This window comes from Bombus pyrosoma, linkage group LG6 (assembly GCF_014825855.1).
Source record: "Bombus pyrosoma isolate SC7728 linkage group LG6, ASM1482585v1, whole genome shotgun sequence".
Classification (NCBI taxonomy): Eukaryota; Metazoa; Arthropoda; class Insecta; order Hymenoptera; family Apidae; genus Bombus; species Bombus pyrosoma.
Window position 1 is genome coordinate 9285013 of NC_057775.1, and position 23383 is coordinate 9308395.

The 23383-nt window shown below is 37.5% G+C and overlaps 2 protein-coding genes across 7 annotated transcripts in view; one reads left to right on the forward strand and one right to left on the reverse strand.

The window, feature by feature from the left end:
* Nucleotides 1-23383, forward strand: part of LOC122568784 (lachesin-like) — a 473901-nt gene that overhangs the window by 425320 nt on the left and 25198 nt on the right. For all 6 annotated transcript variants that reach the window (XM_043728945.1, XM_043728940.1, XM_043728941.1 and 3 more), the window contains exon 5: nucleotides 21341-21468. In XM_043728945.1, coding sequence (XP_043584880.1) covers nucleotides 21341-21468 — 128 coding nt within the window. The remainder of the gene's footprint in view (nucleotides 1-21340; nucleotides 21469-23383) is intronic.
* LOC122568785 (myelin expression factor 2-like) overlaps nucleotides 1-23383 on the reverse strand; it is an 89795-nt gene that overhangs the window by 16381 nt on the left and 50031 nt on the right. The window lies entirely within an intron of this gene.

Genomic DNA, 23383 nt, shown 5'->3' on the forward strand with positions numbered 1-23383 from the left:
AAGTGCTTACGACATTATATTTCTCTGTCGTTCTCTATCTCTTCCTAGATAACCAGCTCTCCCATCCGTTTCCATTTCTCGCGTAATAATAAGCTTGTTCATTTCAACTTCCTTTAACACTGATAAAATTATACCAGAATGAGAAAGAGAGAAAGATAAGAGAGAAAGATAAGAGATACAGGTCCTGAAAAGCAAATAGTCGACTCGGCTTTTGCTTACACGTCGGATAGCGTTACAGTTGCACGACGAAAGATACCTGATTTTCAACAAACCTACGTTTGTTGTTAATTAAATAGACAATAATTCGATATGGAACTCGCTGTAAAGGGCAAGTCTTAAATAAATCGATACAAGAGCTACTAAATTATTTAAAATCCTCTAAATTATATAGTAAGCTATAGACTTTTCATTATTTTACGTCGTTGAGCCATACAAGCGATTGACATTATAATAAATTATTGAAGAAAAAAAAGAAAGATACGCGACAAATACAAATATGTAACAGTAGTAACAGCATTACAGGTACCATCTATCCATGGAACGAGCATTTGTCGGATATTCCGCTCCACGCTGATGAATTTCAATTAATATCCCGGCTATTAATCTGTTCGGCTTTTTCATTTTCACGATCCTCTATCCCCGGCTCTTAACCTCTCTCTTTTCGTAGCAGGAATTAATTTGCACACGGAAGCTTTCGACATAACCATCATTTTGATCTTTTCCCCGTAATCCCGATATTTCCGCATTATATTCGAAATTTCACAATATCGCTATTTCTGTATATCAGCCGCTATCCATATATCCAAGCATGACATGATATTTCTCCTATGAGCGTACGATACGTTTGTATATTCAAGAACGGGAATATGAATAAAATAGCAAAGAACAAAGCAGGGAAAAGTCACGAATTTCGAGGAGAAATATATGTACATATATATACGTTATTAAAATATAGGATTGTAAATTCTTGGTTTCTCTGGTTACAATTTCATGGGAGCTTCGACCCACGTAGTTACCGACAGTTTCGATAGAGACGTTCGATCGCAATATTATTTTCAACGTTACTAGGGGCTTTACAATAGCGTTCTGTCCTCTCTACCAGGGTTATGTTAAAATAAAACAAAAAAAACACGGTTTCTACGACAAATCTGTGCAGAGTGTTGCCTACGAGGCGGAAATTATTGATCGTCAATTTCGACGCGTCGCGTCGTCGAGCCATTTCGAAGATGAGGAAATGAAAGATCCTTCCGTTTTCTGAATGGAGCTTCAGAATTTCTCGAGGAACAAGAGCACGTCTAACGTGAAGATTCTACCGTGATTAATTCGTATCTCTTGAACACCGAAACGATGAATTAATTCACTGGGCGAATTAACGAATGTCGGAGTTTCCACGGTCCTGCTAATTAGCAATTTCGTCGACAACTGCATCGAGAACAATACAATTTGTTTCTCTCATTAGTACACCACGTATATGGCGCTGCATCGTCTTCGCAAACTACGCTAATATATTTGCTACGTCGACGGATCCATCAAAGTTTACGCCAACAAACTTCATGCGATCACCCGAGTACAAATTGCCACGGATTAGCAACGAATGGAGATACAGCTTCTCACAAAAAAATCATGTAAGCCTGACTGTTGTCTGCAAAATATTCCGCAGCAAAAATTCATAGAACTGACAAAATACAATAATATTCAAACACATTATCTTTCACTAATAAATATTCTAATGCCAATTTAGAAGACGTTAAAAGAGTAAAATGTACTTTAAAGAAACGTACGTTTTTAATATAGCAACACCTTTTCCTAACATTCGAAAGGACCTAATTATATAAAATTCAACGTCCCCAACCTTTCGATATATCTGTACAGTAACAAGTCTTTTTTAAACCCGCTAAAGAGTTAATCCAGCACTGGAACTCGTAAGTTCAATCACCATACAATTGCAAGCACTTTTCGCGGTCTCCCGAACACTTTGAGAACCGGTACTTGCGCGTTATTGTTCGTTCATGCAGCCGAGAAACGGGTCGGTATAAAATATGACTTCACGCTCGGTGAAAAGCCTCGAGAAAGTTCAGATGAAATCCGTCGGAATGAAAGAAGTAAGTAGGAGAAAGAAGGATAAAAGTGTAAAGGGAACGGAAGATGGATCCACGGATATATTGTGCTACTCAGGAGACAGGCGGAAGTTTCGAGAACAATGATTGCTCTGTCACTGAAAGTCGCTAGGAACTCGGCGCGCCACTCTAATTGGAGCTAAACGCGATTTCTGTCACGCCTTGGGGTTAGACTTCGATTAATCGTGCAAAAACTGAGATGTTTTACAGTCCCTCGCGTGTCAACTTCTTTTATGCGATTCTCCGTGTTCAGCGGAAGGGAAAACCGGCCGATCTAGCCAGCTAGAGTTCCTTCTTGTTTTCTGCTCGGCCAGCTTTGCTACAGATTTAATTACCGGACGTCGCCTCGACATCCACCGGGAAAATTGAACTGCCACTTTGGGAATTACTACGGGAAACTTCGGTCGTTTTGCAGATGACTATTTCTGACGCCCTCGTGTTCTTCGACGGCTGTTGTATAGCATATATATATATTTGTATTTTGGATGTTATTTTATTATTAGAATAAGTGTAAATTTCGTATGGTAGTGATGAGGTGACGTCAAACGATATTGAAAATAGGCAGGAATATGAAGAAACGACATATTTTATAAAACGAGCTTCAATCCTTCGTAGTACCATTTTATTATTTTATTTAATATACTGAAAATATCTAGAAATCCATAAAGCTTGAACAATAATAAAATTGGATTTCATTGATTTAGATGTTTAAAAATCATAACTCATCGAAGTTGTAAAACGACAGAAATAAACTTTCGGTCGACGGTTTTAGATTGTGAACTTGCATGCTGTACATTTTTGAAACGTTTCAATCTCATTTTATTAAAATACGCAATTCTATGATTTTATCGAAGTCACAACTCGGTACGGTTGAACAATGTATCATATAGTCATGAAATAACATCGTGCACCTAAAATAACGTTACTTAATATAGGACTTCTGCCTCGAATTCACTTTTCATTTAGTAACCACGATTCTCAAATTATCTCAATCAAAGTAATAAGATTAAACTGTCTCCTACCCGAAATTTGCTATTTAACCGTCTTTTCTTCGTCCCAGCGACGAACATAGCGTGTCACTCAAAGAAGGAACGACTTGTCATTTGTCAGAGGAAACCTAATTACAAAATCGTGTAACGACTGCCAACGAAATAGATTGACAGTTTGTTCAGCATAATACAAGCTATTTCTCCAGCAATTTCACTTTTACTGTCAAGCCAGCGAGTAATCGCTAGACGAGCTAATAGCTTTCGTTTTTGCGATTGTCTCATAAAAGTTTTTGCTCGGATGTTAAACCGACTGCAGTCAAAATACACATTTCTGGCACGATAAGATCATCGAACGATGCTAGTGTGCGGCGCACGCTTAATCGAGAAAATATAATATCTGCATATGTCATGTCGCGAACAGTTTACTGGCATTTGATTATTTTCTCTTTGCGAATAGATGTCAGAAAATTAATTTTCAAACAGCAGAGGCTTCCAAAGACAATAATAAGTATCCTTATGGGTATACCGTAACTTCTCGAAGTTATATCACTTTCTGCATATTAAAATCTTTTCTGTGGTTTTCACGAGCTGTTTAATCAGATGCAAGACTACATTACGCTTCATAGTCGTAACTTTCCAGCATAAGATGAATTTAATATCTGTCGATGCGGTTAAGGAAGTTCGTTCATTAAACAGAACGCGGTACACTTTGTTGGTTACGCGTAAATAGAGTTAGAAACAGCCGCTAAGAACTTTGGAAAATTCGTTTCTATTTGACGATGAGCGAAGAAAAGGGCGTTTTAGCATGAAACGTTTCCAAGGTGTGAAAGAAAAAGCCGAGAACAGTTGCTAGAGTTCGAGAGAGCGAGCAAAAGACAGCAAGTGAGAATCACAAATTACTGATAAAGGCTGGGTTCATTCTTCGTAACATTGAAACGTTTCCTTTCTCTTTCTCTTCAGCTTTGTTGCCAGCGTCTTTTAGCCGGCTGAGTTTGTAAAGGCTCGTCTTATCAGCGGACTTGCTCATCTTCTAGTCGTTAGGCATTCTTGCCCGTTTCTAACCGCGCGTTCCTTTTCTCCTGTGCGGCTCTTCAGGCTTGTTACGGGCCAAGTGAAATCGGGACACCGCCAGTATATAAAGCATTAGCATATACGACGTCCTTTTAACGCGCGTATTATCCTAGTACTCTCGCGTGAAAAATATGACCCGACAGTTTTGAACAGCTAGCAATTTCCTGTATACGCGTAATGCGAACACTTCGCTACTGTGCCTAATCACATTAATTTGTATAGCTAATATAACTTTATTTTATAATACAATGATGCTTAAATGCTTAATTGCCGTTATAATTACCCGATCGTGTTTCGCCTGAATCATAAACTTTACACGATCACTTCGCGAACTACACGACCATTAATTTTCCATTCAGAAACTTTCCAACCGGTAGCGGAAACTTTTGACCGATGCACACGAATGCGAATGCTCCCGCGTCTGGAAAATTAATACTTTCATGCAACAGAAGGCCTTCCTCTCGTGTTGAATTGCAAGGGGCCCGGTATAACAGAACGAGTACGCTCGTAGAATGACAGTTTGCGTTGTCCTTTAGGAATATGTCCAACAAAAGTACGCGAATGTCTTGGCACGCGATGGGAAGAACCACGAGATTCCAAGCTTTCAAGCATTCTGCAGGACGTCTCTCTGATTAGGTATGCACCCACGTAACTGCCCCTCGGGTATTTTGCGACAGGAACATCTCTCTATACGTGTCGTCCAGGTCTCAAAGAGTCGTCGTTTTAAAACTGGAAAAAGGCCGCGCGCCAGCCAACCGACAATATACCCTTTCCCTTTTCGTTTACTTTTGATTGAACTCCTCTGTATTGCATGGCAGATATACATATGTGTCTACTCTGTTCTCTGCGTTCTCTCTATCTCTCCCTCTCTCTCTCTTGTGGTCTCTTTGTTTGCTTGTCCAACATACTGTTGAATCTATCGGCCGCGAGAATATTTTTGTTTCGAGAGAAACTTGAAAAAGACTATGAAAAAGTTTGTCTGTTTTTCTAATATAAATAAAATTGAATTCTGGTATACTGTATATATACATGTACAGATTGTCCCATATGTACAAGGTTTACAATTGACAAAGGGGTGATTCTACGTGAAAAAATAAATTGGTAATATACAATAAAGTAAAAAATAATTGGCAAATTTTCACGTTCGAATTTCTCGAACACGAAGCGTCGTAGGACAAATACGTTATTCGATATTTTCGACTTATTCTTTGACGCACAATAGTCACCAATGTGGTACCATAATTACAGAAATATCCTGTATACTCATATTCGTGATTTTCAAGAAGATCAAAAAGAACTTGACGTAAAAGTTACGTTGAGAACACCCGAGGAGAAGGTGCTCGAGTATAAAGCAAATGCACGGCTGTTTGTAGCCATTTGAAGATTCATCGCAAACTTTACCGGAGGCCACAATAATTTTAATAAATCGCGGCTGGTTTCAATCTGAAACTGAAATTACTATCTCGATGAGACTTTCCCGTGCTCAAAGAGGACACCGAGGATCGATAAAATCGTCCGATTCTCTGGTAGTAAACGGGCGAATTAAAGGAGCAGGGAAATAGAGAAAGTACTCGCTCGTATTCTCCGAATGTTTCGAACTTTATGAAACGTCCAAAAGGATGAAAAATTCAACTCATCTGACACATTTTATCGATAGTTGAACGCTCTGCTTTCTTTTCCTGGCATCTAATAGATCGGATTAATTGCATTTAAATTAACAAGTGTTTTAACGTGCGAGTTTAATTATCAGTGTGGGCGAAAAAAATGATACTCGGTTACGTAACAGGTTCGTGCGTCTCTCGATATTACATTTTGTGGAATATTATAGAAATATTGCTCTTATCAATTGCAGGAATCTTTTTAACGTATTGGAACTTTTTGATAAACCGATGAATACCTTGGAATAATTGGGAAGAAAGTTAATCCATTTATAGAGGATAATAGAACAAAACATTGAACACATTGTTCAATCGTGTACACGCGGCTAAATAGATGTTACATAAAAGTAATTATTAATTCTCCTTCAGAGAAATACGATATAATCTAATAATTATCTGTAAAAGATCGTTTATCTAAATAAAGATTCATCAAAGGAAGTTCCACTGGAACGACACATCTTCGTGTATTTCACGAACAAAGATTACGTATCATGCCCTTTCAAAATTGAGGCTACATTCAATCTTCTGATTCGATAAAAGCAGGACGAGCAAATTTCAATTTCCTGAAAACCGCTCTCCCTATATAGGGGATCTCCTTCTATTTCCATATGCGACACCGAAGCTTTTGACTCAAGAGGAAGCCCATTCTCTAGAAAGAGATCTCTTGTTACTTTTTTCTTTTTTATATCCTTCACGATACTTACTATTTTAATAATATATTTTCTCCTTATTGCGGCTTCGTCTGAAACGCACAGTTTCTGAGAAATTTGTAGCGTAGATACAAGTACGTATAGAAATAGGAGAACGAACAGAGAGCCATACCGTAGAGTGGAAAACTTATAATCTAGACCTGTTTGTTGTTCTCAAAGTTATGGAAGCTCGATTAGAGATGAAATGCTGATATCTGAAAGAAAAATAACTCTTCTGCTTCTGCTACTGTGCGATATCAAAAGAAGCGGATTACTTCGAATCATTCTTTTTATCAGAATTCCAAATTTAGCTGATCGTTGAAGGAGATAGTAATAAATGAAACGAAATAGAAGTTCAAGAATATTATATCATACGTAATATTGGCTGATCCTATAGAAATGAAATAGAGGTTCAAGAACACATATATTCATATTGGAAGATCCTATCGAATGAAATAGAGGTTCAAGAATATATATACGTATACACTGCCAACCATAAGTCACCGAACATTTCTACACATTTCTGCCATAGAGAAACATAAAATTAAAATACATTCAATTAAACTTAAACTGTAGGAAATATTGTAGATTTACATGTTACCTTGCTATTTCAAACTTTATTCTTCTATTAAAATTAATTTAAATTAATTAAATTAAAATTACCCTTAAATTTCACTTAAGACATAGTCTTTTACAAGTGTCTTCTTATAATCATCCCCCGCTACACTTTCTTGAATATACAAATTTTGTTTCTTATAAAAATATTTCTACGCCTTGGGAAATGACAAACACACCATGTTACGGTTCTTTAAGGTATCCTATTGCATACACATAGAATAAGGACAAATCGTTCTGTATCAACTACATACGTACTACCCTCGGTTTATCCAGGTCCTCGTAAGCCTAACGTAGTTTTCCCTCCCGGAAACATCTTCGTTGCTGGTCGAAGGTCAAAACACGGCTCAAGTTTCGTTGAGCGCTCGACGAGCCGAGGGTTAGCCATTCGACGGAAAACTTGGAGGTTTTACGGTAAACTTCGGGTCATAGCTCCCCTCAGAAAACGAACTGTACAACTTACAACCGCTGGATGCGATATGGTCGGAGGAGAAAACAGCTATAAACGAAAACGTAACGTGTGAGAACGTAACGGGCGAAGAAAGAGAGTTAAGCATAGGGAGGTGAAGTAACGATGAGTCACTTCAGAGTCAGAGGAAAATGATGACCAGGCTTTCAGCAGCAAATGGCGTACGTTAACTTTTCCAGTAGACGTTGCTGTGAATTTAGGACGACTATGTCGTTCAGAAATATTCCTCAACGTGGTGAAACTTTATTTTTAAAATCATCCACACGACGGATCCAACAACTTTTGTTCACGGGTTATATCATGACTGTCTGGAAAAACTTGGACATATTGCTTTATGACTGCAGGAATCGTGGATACGAAATTGTTATTTTCTATTGCCGCTGCACTCGTTTTGACACCGTCGAAATGTGGTACAAAGGAAGCGTGGACATATCTAGCGCAACATAAAATTCGTGAAATTTTTGCGGATTCGGATGTCGATGGCTTTTCGGCTGACTCGTGTTCACCGGTTAAACTAAAGTTATTTTAGCGACCATGTCGCACTCTCTGGACAATTTATGTACAAACAGGGCACCGTATTTTTTTAGGAAATATCGTACGATCGCGGTTTGATAATGTTAAAAACTAAAATAGTTTTCTTTTTTCAAAGTTTTTTTTAGTTTTTAAGGATTCAAATACATAATTATATTCTTGTGTTCGTAATGATTACGATCAGATTCTAATAAATCTATCTGCAAAGATGATATAAGAAAAAAAATAGAAGCAAGAGACCTGTACGATCACTTCGACGTTCCTAAAGAATTTGTAAAATTATTCTTAATTTATACAATTTAATTGTACAAGTTCGTTTATTCTTTAATATAACGATTCATATACACATTCGTATAGGAAACGTTATTCTTCGTTACATTCCGTGGTCTTGTCCCATCACATTGTAGGCGATAAAACGTGGAAACCTTTCTCGAGGACCCGTGTCGGTATTCGTGGTGGTCCATCGATAATCTAAACATTCGACATCGAACCGTTGATGATAGGTTTCAGTCAGTCCCTGAGCAAATTTCAAAAGGTCCAGGTCCGAGACTTCGGTCGCCTTCGTCACTTTAAATAGCCAGGCAAATGAACGTGACTCTTTTTTAAATAAATTTTTCTATAATTTTTGTGAAAAGCATATGTTTGCGGTAAATATCTCGTAACGTCCGTGTACATTTTCGAATTTGTTTTAAACTTTACCAATATGATCATGATAATCGTATCATGTCATATACCATAAAAAACGTTTTGTGTAACGTATATGACACGTTGAAAATAAAGTTACGCGAGTATTCGAATATCTTCCTATGAGCCCGTGCTAAATTTATTTGCTAAAGCTTTGGTAGGACCGGCGCAATTTTGCATTCTGGGTTGATTCATCGAGCATTTTTTACTAGGCACATCGCACCGTACAGAAATGCGCCAAAGCTTGAATGTTATTTTTAACGAGCAAGGGACATTTAACAGGGCGGGAGGAACAAAAACGTTTGCGAGACCTATTTTCACCTAGCGTTTTCACGAGACCTCGTACCACGCTCCGGTGTGCACGCTCGAGAATATCGACGCGGCTATATAATTTCGTTTCATCGCGATCGTTCGCGCTCCGCGGAGCGTCTAGGATGTGTCCCTCCGCGCTGAAAATTCTGGCCGTCCAAGCGAAAAACCGTCGACCGTGGGGAGCTGTCGCCTTGAAAGCGCGGATGCTCGAACCCTGCCTCGAACCACCGAGAACCAAATCGTCTTTCGAACGTGAAACGACCGATCGTGTCTCTAGCCTTTCACGAGGTATCGAGAGAGATTCTCGGACGTTCGCAACTTTCGCTGCAAGGATTGTACGGAGAAATACGACGGAAATATCGATTATCGGAAACGAGACTCGACACCTATCGGATAAGTGAATTTTCTGATATCGATGATTTCGACTAAACAGAGTGTGTAATACGCTGATGGGACAGAAGATGGTCACAGACCTGTTGGATGGCTATCCATGAATTATACTGTGACTGCTGGCGACGTATTTACGCGACTGATTTCTGGTGGAAGGGTTTATACGACAAAATGTTAAATCAAGTAAGTTGGATTGCAACTTTTATAACTCTACGTTTCTAATATCGGCTACGTTTGAACATATAATAACTGTCGCAGAACTTGTGTTGGAAACTTTAGCTGTAATTGTGGTTTATAAAGGCTCTTAAAGAATCTTATTCTTTTTTTTTCTTTTTTGTATTTACAGAGTATAGGAATACAAATTTCATAATAATTGAACTAGTCAACCAGAAAATACCCACTCGGTACCTGTATACGCAGTGCTAAAAATCAGTATGCTACAGTCATAGACATCGTGAAAGTAAAAATTCAGAACATGGGAGAAACAAATTTCAAACAAAACGTTGCCTGATCAAGTTAATACTGCGCTTCGTCGAAGAACGTGTTAATTATTCGTTCGTCCTCCGTCTCGTACGCGTACGCATTTCGGCGAAAGTTATTCTCGCGTACTTTCTAAGTTAAAACCATCGCGCAAGAAATAAAACAGATCTCTTGCACGGTAACGTACACGCGTGTAAATTTTACAGGACGGAACCACCCGTCGAGAAAGAGATATTTTGCCTCGCGGTGGTCGAAAAGTACGAGCAAATATTTTCTCAAGCGAAACGTTTTATGGTGTAGAAGGATGGGAGCCACGGGTTCGTGACGAATAAAGTTAATATCGAGATCAAAGTTCGTAGGCCCGGATTTCCTGGTTGTTTGCGTGTTTTTGGGATCAAAGAGGTGGGGAGGGAGGGAGGAAACGAAGCGAACGATAGTCAGGAACACGACGAATGTGATAAATTTCCCAGGGAAAAGTAATAAGAAGTTGGACGAGATATGAATGGCCGCGCGAGCTAGCTAGCGGGATAAACCGAGTGAACATAGCGCGAGGCCTGCTGATAAAAACCGCACGAAGTTATGGAATGACTCAATTTGTCGTTCTATTGGCGTAGCTATACAGGGTATCCCATAATATGTTGGGCTTACTTCAAGAATTATCGATTATGTAGCTGAAAACAATGAAAAAAGTTCGTATAAGCGTACACATTTGTCCATGAGTATCAGGAGACAGTCTGATCTTATATAAGACGTGATAATTGACACAAACTGATTTGAGAAAACAATTAGTCGGAATTTTCTATTTATGCAACGCAATGCTCCTGAAATTTTCGAATATTCTTTATAGGAGACTGGTACTACGAAAGGTGCATGATGAATTAATAATTATACGTTGTTCTCCACGATCCTCTAACATCATTGAGAAAGTGTCGAGCGAGTTAAATGCAAATCTTGAAGAAATTCATTTAATATTTGAATTAAAGTCAAATAAGAACAAATGCAGTAGAAGGATTAACTGCTAAAACGACGATGAAAAAACGCAAGGGATGTAAAAATGATATTTTATGACAAAATAATAACAATTAAATATATAAATTCTCTATTTATGTAATGTTCTCACTCTTAATAACTTAATCTGATATTTAAAACGAGATGATAATTCTTAAACGATTTACAATTATCTCAATAATGGCTTAGACTCAGCTCACATCCTCTTTTCTCACAACTATATAATCCTATAGACTTTTATCGTGTATCAAAAAACATAAAATTGATTATGTTTCAATAGCACAAATATATTCGTACGTTCACATGAACTTTCTTTATTGCTTTCAGAAGCACATCCAATTCCTGGAGTAAGTTCCACATATTTCGAGACACCGTGTATACCTATCGCTCACTTCGACGAGTTTCATAGTTCAAGATTCTCCTCGTTGCTTAGGGTGATAGTAAAAGCCAGTTATGGCCGCCGAACTTTACTGCAAACGATTCCGAACGATAACAAGCCTCTTTAGAATCGTTTAAGAAGAAACAACGATAAACCCGATGATTGTGCTATAATCTTCGGAAGATAGATGTGGTCAACGTTATATACACGTCATATATAGATAGCGGTTTAACCCTTAGTGATTCCCGCGTGATTGGAAATGAATCGGAAAACAAAGTATTGTTTTAACGTAGTTGCGATATGGTAAGAGACATCATTCTTACATTCCAACCGCGCTTGACATTGCGGATTTTATAAAAACTTTCTGCTACCTCTTTCTCCAAAAAGGAGAACGTTTCGTTGCTTGTTTTACAAGCCTACGGGGTATTTCAAAACACGTGTGCATATTCTCACGGGTGAAGCGAATATACCAAAAGTTCGGATAAACCTTCAGTCTGTTTGTTGGTACTCTGACCCTGTCTCAGAGCTACAGACGATTTTCCACGACAGTTTAATGACTCTCGTTGTACGTATGATAACGTGAAATATCACCAAAGTCCATTGGAAAATGTATTCTTAGTATTTTTGTCGATAGAACAAAGAAATTCGTAAAATATTATACATAACGTATGAAATATTAACCGTGTAATTTTTATAATTTCATTAGTGATCCCAAAACGAGGATTTTTTAATAAAATATTTCAAACGTGTATTTTAATTAAATTCATTGAAAGACAGTAAAATCAGGAAAAAGGATAAAGAAATTGTACAGCGTAATCTCGAAAGAGAATTGCTGAAATACAAGACAATTTGTAATTTTGAAATAGGATAATATAAGGCAAATGTGTATGTTTATGCGATATTTTGTTGCTTCCGTGCCTCGATTTGCCCATAAAATTATGTTCACGCGTTCTAGAACATCCTATAAACGTTTGCAGTGTTTTCTCTAATTAAAGCACGTTTCTCCATTCTGAGTAATAGGATTTAATTAAAAATACCCGAGTGGCACAAGACCGGAAAAGCAAACAATAAAACAGTAGTTTTTCAGCAAAGAATTATGATGTAAATCTACACTGAACTTCGTAGAACTAATTTGCGTTTACTTACTCGAAATATTAACCAATGGTCCTTCGCAAAATCGATACTTTACAGCGGTTGATCGCGGAGCGTATCGAGTATCGAGCCATTCCATCTCTGGTCCCGATTTTGTTGGAAAACGAAATTTGTTTCCTCCCCCGCGGCTGCATTCTCTGTTTTTGGTAACGAATGAAAAAAGGTAGCCCGTGCAAATGACACGCCGAAACGGGAAAAGTTGACGTATAAAAAAGTTTCGAAAGTTCTTCGACCGTTTTCTCCAGCTACATGGCTCGAAACTACCCCTTTTCCGTATTCGATTCACACGAGGACCAATACCGAACGAAACCTACCTCTGTACGAGTATTCTTCTTTTAAAGGGTCTTATCTGGAAAACGAACTGAAAAGTTTGTCGAATTTGCAGTCGTAATATTTATCAGAGTCAAATATCACTGACTTTGGAATACTTCTCGTCAAATGAAATTTTACCTCCTCTCGTGAAATCAGTGTATAATCTGGAATAGTAAAGCACACTCGGGAAGTTAAGAAACTGTTCGTGTCGATGCAATGTGATCTCTTGGGGATGAAAGAGAAACGATATAATAATTCTAGGACGACTACGTATTAGAATTAATTAGTGAAACTGAAGAATCACGTTTATAGTGATACTAATGGATTGATAAATTAGATGTATTATTTCAAAAATGAACAGAAGGGTTTGTTTTTTAATTTAAAGTGCGGTTCATGGAGTAACAAGTGCGTGTTACTTTAATTTCAGATCTTATATCAATATACTCGTATCGTGACTAGTTTCTAACGATGTTAGGGAAAAATGTGCATTTCTCAGAATTTAAATTCAACAATTAACCACCCAATTAAGTGACCACTTTATTCTAAAACTTTATCTCTTTCTACTTACCACAATCAGAAGGAGATTATCATAAATAAATTCAATAAATTCATAAATGCGTTTATACAAAATTAATCCAACTGTGTTCTCTATTTATGGACTATCGACAAATTCTACATTGTTAAAATCCTCGATGCTCCAAATTACTCCAAATTAAAAAAAAAAAAAACCTACTTTTATTCTAATAGTCGCACACGAAACTCACGATACGAAATGAACCGTAAATAAAAGAAAATTAGCCATTCGATAGTTTTAAGGGTAGGTACCAAGAGAAATAAACACAAATGACAGAGAAGTTCGGTGGGAATGGTGAAAAAGATGCGAAAATTCGCTCCTTTTCCGCCGCTTTATCCACCAGACCGCAAACGCAAACAAAAGGTGAGAAGAGAAATCGAAAACGGTCCGGTTTACATTCCGTTCACGCCACGGCCAACCGACTGACGTCGTTCTTTTCGATGCTGTTCCACCTGCTCGCGTGCAATGCTTCGCTACCAGTAAACGAACGTTCGCAATTCTCGAATGTAAACTCACGACTTCGCGAACTGATTTGTCAGTTCAGGGATGTCACTCGAATCGACAGAAGCAAAGAGAAGGAAGAATAGCGATTTACATCCTGCGTTTTTGTCCAAACCACGTCGTTCCACCCTCTGTAGAAAGAGGAAATCTCGCTGACCCACTTTTATCAAATCGAAACGGAGTTCCAACTATGTTCCAAATGTTCGGAAAAGAAAATCCAGCGTCATGTTGTGAATACACCTCGACTAATAAATTTTATTCATACCGAGTTGTCACGAATGTTTCCTACTTTGGTTGCCGCGATATTCCCAAGAAGTATTTTAAAGCGATTTCGTCCTATGAATCGCATCGAAGATGCCGAAAGTTTTCGTATTAGACATAGTCGAACGAGCATCCTGTTCTTCTGAGAAATCGTGTTCCACCGGTTTTAGAAGTTCGTTTCATGAACTCGTGATCGTACAGTTACAATCTCTTTTGAATTTAATAGAATTCTATTATCGATTACTATGGGTATTATTTGAATTTTATGTAAATCTAGGAGGAAAACATTTATCGATTATTTGATTAGATTTTACTTATCAGAGCTATAAGTGATTTGATGATATTATAAAATGTAAGTTCATAAGAGAAGTACTGATTAAAATAAAATAAAGTATGAACGTTCCAAATAATTTCAAATTATAAGATCTTTCTCAGGCTTTTTACGATAGCATTTTTACAGTGGAGATATAGCCACGCGCGTAAGGTCAATGATCGATTCGCGAAAAGAAAGGGAAACACTAGAAATGAGAATGTTTCGGTACGAAAATAAATCGTAGATACCAACGATATGAAAATGAGTACAAAATAAAGTAGAGTGAAAAAGAGTAAAACAATTCGTACACATAAGTTAACACATTGCCGACGAGACACATATCACTACGTGTAAATTGTTATTTAAAAATGCAAGTAAAATCACTGTTGATTTAAAGTCAAAGTTCTTTGACTTTGAAATTGATAAAGTATACATTATAGAATTCGTGATCATGTTCATTCAAAATTCTTTTCTTACGTTACTCTGTTTCTTGCGTTTTATATTTCACGTGTTTTTATTTGCTTAAATTATTGCCGTTTAAAATTCCTATTTCCTTTTCCAACTGATACCTTTGTGAAAACGAGTCTCGTCAAGATGTTAAATAGCAGTTCCAAATAGCCCGTTCGTGTACAAAGTAAACCGCTAAAAACAATTAATCAAACGAAATTCCAGAGTTCTGATTATGATAAAGGTAACGGCAAAGGGCAAACATGCGAAATAATAAACACAATAAGCAATTTACAGATCGAAAAAATGAAAAAAAATGGTGCAACATAACATCGCGAAATTAATTACTTTGATTAATTGCGTCACTTGCAGAGACCCTGCGTGATTGCCGATACCTATCGCTTAGTAGATAAAACAAACTCGATATTAATTTAACGTGTACGATGATAATATATATTAGATAACGCTACCGTAGCCGTTTTAGATAGACAAAATTAATATAATACTAGATGAATAATTAAACAGCAGCAAGTATCTTCCGTAAACAGTCTTTCTATTCGATTAACCTGATAACACGACACATGTACTACAAATCATTCCGAAGAATTATCCATCACATCCGCAAGTTCTCAAAATGGTCGTAGAAACATCCACAGGTTGCACGAGGGGAAAAAACCTTATTTGCCTGTGATTACTTTGCTTATTTAACTTCGAACGCCATATTTTCCAAAGTTCTTCCCGATCGTATATCTCGAGTTTCTATTTCGTTGGAAATCAGCCTGTATTTCGAACGAATGACCGTATTCGGGGCAGGCATGTACATCGTTTGAGAATCGTCTAACGCAATTTACCGTCTAGTCCAAAGGACAATCGTCAATTGGACAATCGTCAATTGCTACGATTCGATCTATCCCTCTCGTTCCCTCTTCTTCTATGCTTATCGCTTTGTCTCTGTCACTGACCATGTCCGGTCTTTCTACCATGTGACAGCCAGAAAGGGTGTTCGCGCGAAACAAGGATATAGGTATCGCGTCATTGTGAACGGTGCCTTATTTAGGTCGAGTGTCAACAACGAAGCGTGCAAGTACGCTATGTGGACTCCTCAACAAATAGCAGCCGTAAGTACAAAAGCGTTCCACCGTACGATACCGGGGATCAAGGATACAGAACGGACGATAAATCGATCGAGCAACGTTCAAAGTTTTTTGATCGATAATCTGCTCTTCTTCCCTTATCTTGTCTCAGGAAATTAATTTAGAAACGGACGATCTATGGACGGTCAACTATCGTTTCATCCTGTATCCTATTTCATTTGAATAATGCGAGGATTGATACTTATAGCTGAATACAAATTTTATTTACCTACGTACTGTTAAATATACGTTTGATGTTACGTCGAGGATAAATATTAGTGAAGCATAACAAAGGATACTCTTGTTCACTTGAAATTCAAACGACAATTGAAGAAATTCCCTATGTTTATGTATTTATGGAAAATTTAACCCATTTACGGTCCTCGAATTTTTATATCTCAGTCTTACTCTCGTTTCAACCAACGAAAAGACTCTTAACGTTTGAAAAAGTCTTTAAACGCAAGATTAAGACGAGAAATCGTACAGGTAAGAATTCTTTCTCTTTTACGCAAACTTGAGTAATTTTCTTCTCATTTCAATAAACGGAAAGACGTTCAACATTTAGAAAAATCATGGAAATTCTTTTAAATTTTGCTCAGGCTTGAGATCTTTTCTAAGGATGGAAGAATATTTAATTAGAAATAATTAGATGTACAAAATATCCAAAGTTTTGCATGTACGTTATAATACTACAAAAATAAAACGAATCTGTAATATTTGTATAAAAATATACATCTTCACGAACATCCGCAATCTGACTATAATTGTACTTTTCGTTCCATCCTACTTATTTTCTTGAAATTATTTTTACATTATTTCAGGAGGATAACTATATTTATCTTTGTCATATTCCTCAAACAGGAACAACAAAACCATGCAAACTAATGAATTTCCACGAACAATAATAACGTGCTAGCTCATAAAAAGCTCCTTTGACATGGAAAACTTGCCGGCCACCAATAAGTTCCTAGGTGTTTCAGCTTTCTAACAAGTTAAGGGACAGATCAGAGAGATCAGACGTACAGTTCGCTCCACTGAAAGCACTCGTGGTCACTAATTAGAATTTGGACAGGATGTGGGCACACCTTTTGGAAAGTACAAGGCTGAAACCGTATTGGAGAGCCAATACGTGATTTGAGTCCGCGCGGACGCCGCGGCGTCGTCGTCCAGCCGGTTCTGCTTTCATCTGCGGTTAACCTACGTTAAAGCGCTTCGCGTATATTCCTGATATCGATCGACCTATAGGCGGCGGTGCTCGGCTTTTGCCATGGCCTCGATCATCTCGTAGAGGAAAATGCCGAGCAAAAATGAAAGGAGAGAAAAATCTGTAACCGAAATAGGACGCGAGTCAACCGGACCGGACGAGAGTGAGAATCAGCCAGCGAGAAACGGGTAGGGGGCAAAAATCAAGTAGAAAAACCTTTATCTATAATTTTCTCTTCTTTCTTTTTTTTTTACTTTCGGTCTTATTCCTTTTCCGAATCCGAGCGTATCCTCGATAATGAAGAATAATTGAGAAATTCTAGACGGATGAATGGAATAATTGTACACGGTCGAAGGAATTTCGGGCAGCTCGGATTGATTCTGAGGATCGAGCTAAGCATTCGAGATGTTAGTTTTAAATCAGTATTCTTCGAGCTCTTTTACGAGTCGAAACTTTTATAACAGCTGTGTAACCTACGATCGGCATTTTGTGTTGTAACAAATTAGCGTTACGATCATTGGTGGAATATTGCAACGTGGTCGCATTAAAGTGAATGAGTACGGAGGATCTTTGTACGGATGTTTGTGCATTTATATGGAAATTTAAGAGCTACAAAAATGCACAAACTTCAGATAATATGCAAATGTATGTAAAAAATAACCGAAGTATACTAGTCGTTATAATATTTAATGGATGAAACAAATGTTTGCTGAAGTTTGATTTTTTAAGTTCTGCTCACAGAACATCATCATTATTTGTTATTTGTAGATATGTATATTCTCGATAAGTAGCTACTAATTATGATAAAGTATAGAAACGAAATATTTAAAACGTATTATTTCTTAAGTTCATAAAAAATCATTTATCACTGTGTTTAAATAATTTTCTTTATGGAATAAGTAATTATTAAATTGTTTCGAGCAACGTATCGTTCTTGCAGAAATATAATATTTCAAACTATCCCGGAATACAAATAACTTCCATGCGTTTCAACGTGTGCGAATGCTGGTTCGATTTCCTTTTGCAATACGAAAGCTTAAACGATGACAAAACAGAAAAGAGAAACGAGCGAATTTCTCGACGATAAAAACGACGTACAATGTCGAACAATGTTCGATTCAAAGGTATTCTCTTTAAATCACGATGAACGTGTCCAGTTTTTGTTATAAACCAGATAAACGATCTCCTCGTGGGTATATTGAGTAAAAGTTCAACTTAGAGAAAATCTCTAGATAGAATGTGAAATTACAACAAAGCAGAAGAATGGAAAGGGAGGAGCACTGGTTGTAGCTTATCAAACTTCTCTTATATGAAGATCACAGAGAAAGGACACGATACATCATATTTCTGCTTTTACATATGAGAACAATTTTAAAATCCAATGATTTGAATATCAAAATTGTCTTTTCATTAGATTTTGTTACGAGTTTCTCTTGTGGGATATTTACGCTAAAAATATTGAATTCAATCCTCTCTGAGATAGGTACCGATCTCGAAAGTATCGATTATTATATTTTAAAAATTAGATGTGTCATTAACTTGTTCACAAAACTCCGCGCAGCTGTCATCTATTACTAACAGGAGCATATCTTTACATCGAATAGGTTGTTCCTGTTTTATATTTAAAAAAAACTTTGAATCGCCGAATAACACCAAAATCAAAAGATCAGTAGAATTGCATTGATCATACTTTCTCCTCTAATCTTAATTTGTTGTACGCAATAAGGCATTCTAACAAGAGTAAAAGAATATTTAACATATAAATGTTCTTAAAAACGAAGCGAATGCAATTACAAGCGAATATCAAGCGAACCTTTACCTCAAGCAGCAATTCGACAAAGCAGCACATCCTAGTGAAGGGTCCATTTACGAAAGAGGAAATTACCAAATTACGTGCGAGCACTGGGAGACATGTTTGAAGAATGATGCCAGAGCCTCTCTAGAATAGCGAGAACCATGGACCAGCAATAATAGTCATGTGTTTCAAGTAAAACATTTATAAGGAGAATTTGTTGCGACAAAAACGATTCCCATCGAATCGACGCGACGTGATTATTGTTGTTGTCCATGTCCCTATCGTGACGGACGTACGTACGTATGTACAGGGTGTATAAATTGTAAGTGTCAGTATACTCATTAATTCGTTATTTCCCTGCAACTTCTACGAATAACTTTTACTAATGTTTCTACGTATTTCAAATCGATTAATCGTTTCCTTGACAATCCACGTAGATCATCGTGTTTTGTACGAGACCAGCAGGTTCCCTAGTACTTACGAAGAAAGGTACAGAGGTGGGTGAAGACGAGAAACAAAGCTAAGGGATAAGACGTATTCGAAAGACAAGCAAAAGGACGCAGTACCGATCAAAGCAAGAAAGCAGGACGAAAGGTTATCGTCAGAGATATAAATGTCGTCTCTGGTATCATCTGGTGCACAAAGCCGTAAAGTACGGTGCCCGGTTATTTCGGTCAATCCTCCAAGAGGAGACCGTCTGGAAAATATTCACATCGATCTATACCCAGTGACCTCTCTTCAGTTTCCTATCTTTCTCTGGCAATATTCGCCCACACGTGCAAACTGTATACGCACCGCTTTTACACAACAGTTTAGATTCGTTCATCCTGATCGAAACATTCTTCCCCTTCAAATCTTGATTGACTCCCTTCCTTTCTTACTAATATCCAGGTTGTAATCGTCCATCGAACCTTCTCTCCTTCCTCGATCTCTCTCTTTCCCTTTACATTCTCTTTTCCTATATACCGTCTTTGTCACGCTTGCGCTAGCCACACAGATCGCTCTTTCCGGGTCTCTTTTTCTCTTTGACAGTACACGACAGTACGCGAGAACGGATATTCTGTATGAGCCACCTCAAAGTGCTCTTTCGGACCGAATACAAGGGCCAAGTTAACCGCGTGGCTCTTTTAGTTCAACGAGAAGGATACAAAATAAATTCGGAAAGCGAATTGACCATAAATACCGCGGCGTTCGTGCAGCTAGCAGTTTCTGGCACGATAAATAACGTCTCAAACGGCTCATTTCGTTCCTCGTCAACCAGAAAAGCTAAGCTGGTTCATTGAATAGGCGAAATTAACGGTAAAATAACAAACAGGGACAAGATGGTCCGTTAACAAATTGGTAAATACTGAACCTCATAAATACAATTGCTTGCAATATTTTGACTTCAGAGGAATACCATTGCCTTGCCGTATTTAAAATAATAGCACATATGTTTCTAGGGAAAATTCTTTCTCTCGTAGATAATTTTTATAAAGCATAATTAATAACATTGAACGAAACACTGGTGCTTCTCTACTTCTGACCTATATTGCCGAGAAAAATGCCAGGGATAAAGTTCCTTGAGGTCAGTAGGAGGTTAGAACTATGTCTTCTAAATCTTAGTTGAATGAACTGATTAAAGAATGACGATGCAATTTATCCTGCTTCTCACGTTCCCGCAGTTGTGAACTGGGGTGTAGAACGCAAGTTTTGACGCACAGACAAAAGCCTGGATACTCATGAAGGATTATGGCTAAGCATAATACAAAATGTCAAAGAAGTACGAGCCTGCGTGTTAAACGGATGTAGTATGTAACTTATAGCGGACATTAAAAGGAACTAAGGATAATAAGAGATATTATTACGAGATGGAAAAGTTCGGCGGAAAAATAATTCGTGTGTTTTGCGCTAGTAAGATTGCGCTACTAACAGCCAATGTATCGTCTTTTCGAGGAAGAAAGAGTCTTGCTTTTACCTGCAACCATTTTACTCTTTGTTCATTTTTGTAGTACTTTGTGCTTGAAATAATGGCATGAATTTTTGCGATAAAGGATATAAAGAGAAATTATTCTTTCCTTAACTGTTACTGCTACTGATTTATATTGAATAGCATGATCTTTTACAGGGTTTATTTCGTCGTTTGAATTTTATAAAGCTACTAAACGGATTCTGAATAAAATGAGAATTATTGAGAATTATTTTTATAAAGAAACTCTGTATAACAATCATACGAGAATTAACAGTTAAAGATAATTTTGTCGCTTTATTTTCCAGTACCAAAAACTGAAATCCTGGGTGCACCAGACCTATACATCAATCGAGGTAGCACGATCAATCTGACGTGTGTGGTTCTGCTAAGTCCAGAGCCGCCAGCCTACATATTTTGGAATCATAACAACGCCGTAAGTATCGATTAAAAATTCGAAAATTATATGAACACGGCAATAGGAGAAAATATCCAATAACTTTCTCGTGTCTAATAATTTTCTTCGAGAATAGGAGAGAATGTCCAATAACGAAACGTTTCTAATGCGTAAATACATAAATGTAAGTAAGAAAAGCATCGTGAAACTGTAATTTACAATCGAGATAGTTTATGCCAGTACGTATCAACTTTATACAAGTATAATTGATGACGATAGTTCTTGGCGCTTCGCTGCTGCCTGATGTCTTGAAACTTATGTACATTCTGTACTCTGCCGAAAGCAGCAAGTGAATTCAACGTTTCCGCTTGACTGAAGTTACTTCGAAATTCGTCATCCGTCTTTCGCTTAAGATTACTTCGCTTCCGCGCGATTTTTTCACCATCTTCTATCGAGTTACGCAGAATGTGAATGATAGATATATACTAACTTCAGTAGTTGAGGTAAAACAGATCTGTGATAAAAGTGGATCTACCACGAAGGATACTTAATCTGTAATTTGATAATAATGTGTGTAAGTGTAGATATCCATTAACAAGGAAGAAACAATTTTATAGTTAGAAAATGAGAAATTATTAATGACAAATGAATGTAAGTTAGGTCGATAAAAATATAGGAAATTTCCAAATAAAGAAATTATTATGTCCAGAATAACAAATTCGTGCGACGAGTTAACTCGTTTTCCCCCAACTAACAGCTTAATATTAATGAACGATCTAACAGTCGAATAGATCTCTTTTTAACAGACACCAGAAATTACTATAGATTATTACACATTGCAAGCAGTATGTAATAAGATTTACTTTGATTTTAATCTTAGCAGTTTTATTGTTACAGTGTGTAAATACAGCCTGTATCCCTGAGGCTATTAAATTCTCTTAATCTTTTAAAATTTCCACTGACTATTTTTATTTAAGTCTGTCGAATCTAAATATTCTCTCGTAAATACCACCTAAGTATTCCTTGCATTTCCACGCTTTTCTTTCACCACATATGATCTCCAATCATGATGCGCCCTGGTAAACAATTGCCGTAAAGCACATAGCAGCATCATAAAAATTAATCATAATCAGAGTTTCACTTAAATACGAGATTTAGTCCTTGTCGGAAATGTCTTTTCCGTGCACTTGCCATATAGTATAGCAAAGCACGTAACAGCGTGAAGGAATGGACTGTAAACCAACGTCGAGCATTCGAGCGAACGAAACACCGATAAATTTTGATAATCGTGACGTTAGTAACTACTAAATTGTCAGTGGAGGCGCGATTAATAACGGCGCATGGGAAACACCATTAGGCCCATTAAGTCTGACCAACGCCCTTGGAATTCCCTAGCGCGGCTACGAACAGGTACAGCAAGCCTCAAGATGAATTCCATGGTATTGTGACTTGGACGTGCAGTTCAAACAACCTGGAACTGAACACAGGACAACGAACTGAGCTAATCTGCGACACTGGTAAAGCTAATTGTAACGAGCATCTATTATTCGTACTTCTAGAAATTCGTATAAATATCAAGTTTCCCCTTAAAATCATACTGATTAATCTCACGATATCGAACAGAAGAATTATAATTTACTTTCCATCTAAAAATAGAAGAATGGAAAGTTCGACGTTACGTAGATCGACGAGATTTCCCTTAACTTTCTTAACCATCTTAGATATCCACCTTAGACCCCTCGATACGGAATCCATAAATCTTACAAAGTCGTAGCAAAACGAGAAAACGCGAAATGGCGCTCGTCAAAGTCACGATCTTGCGCAAATGCAATGCTTTCCCGTACAGCAGAGAGAGAGAGAGAGAGAGAGAGAGAGACGAGGAGATGGAGTTTCACAGAGAAACGATTCTTGGAGAGTTTCGCAACACGTCGCGCAGGAATACAAACCGATAAGG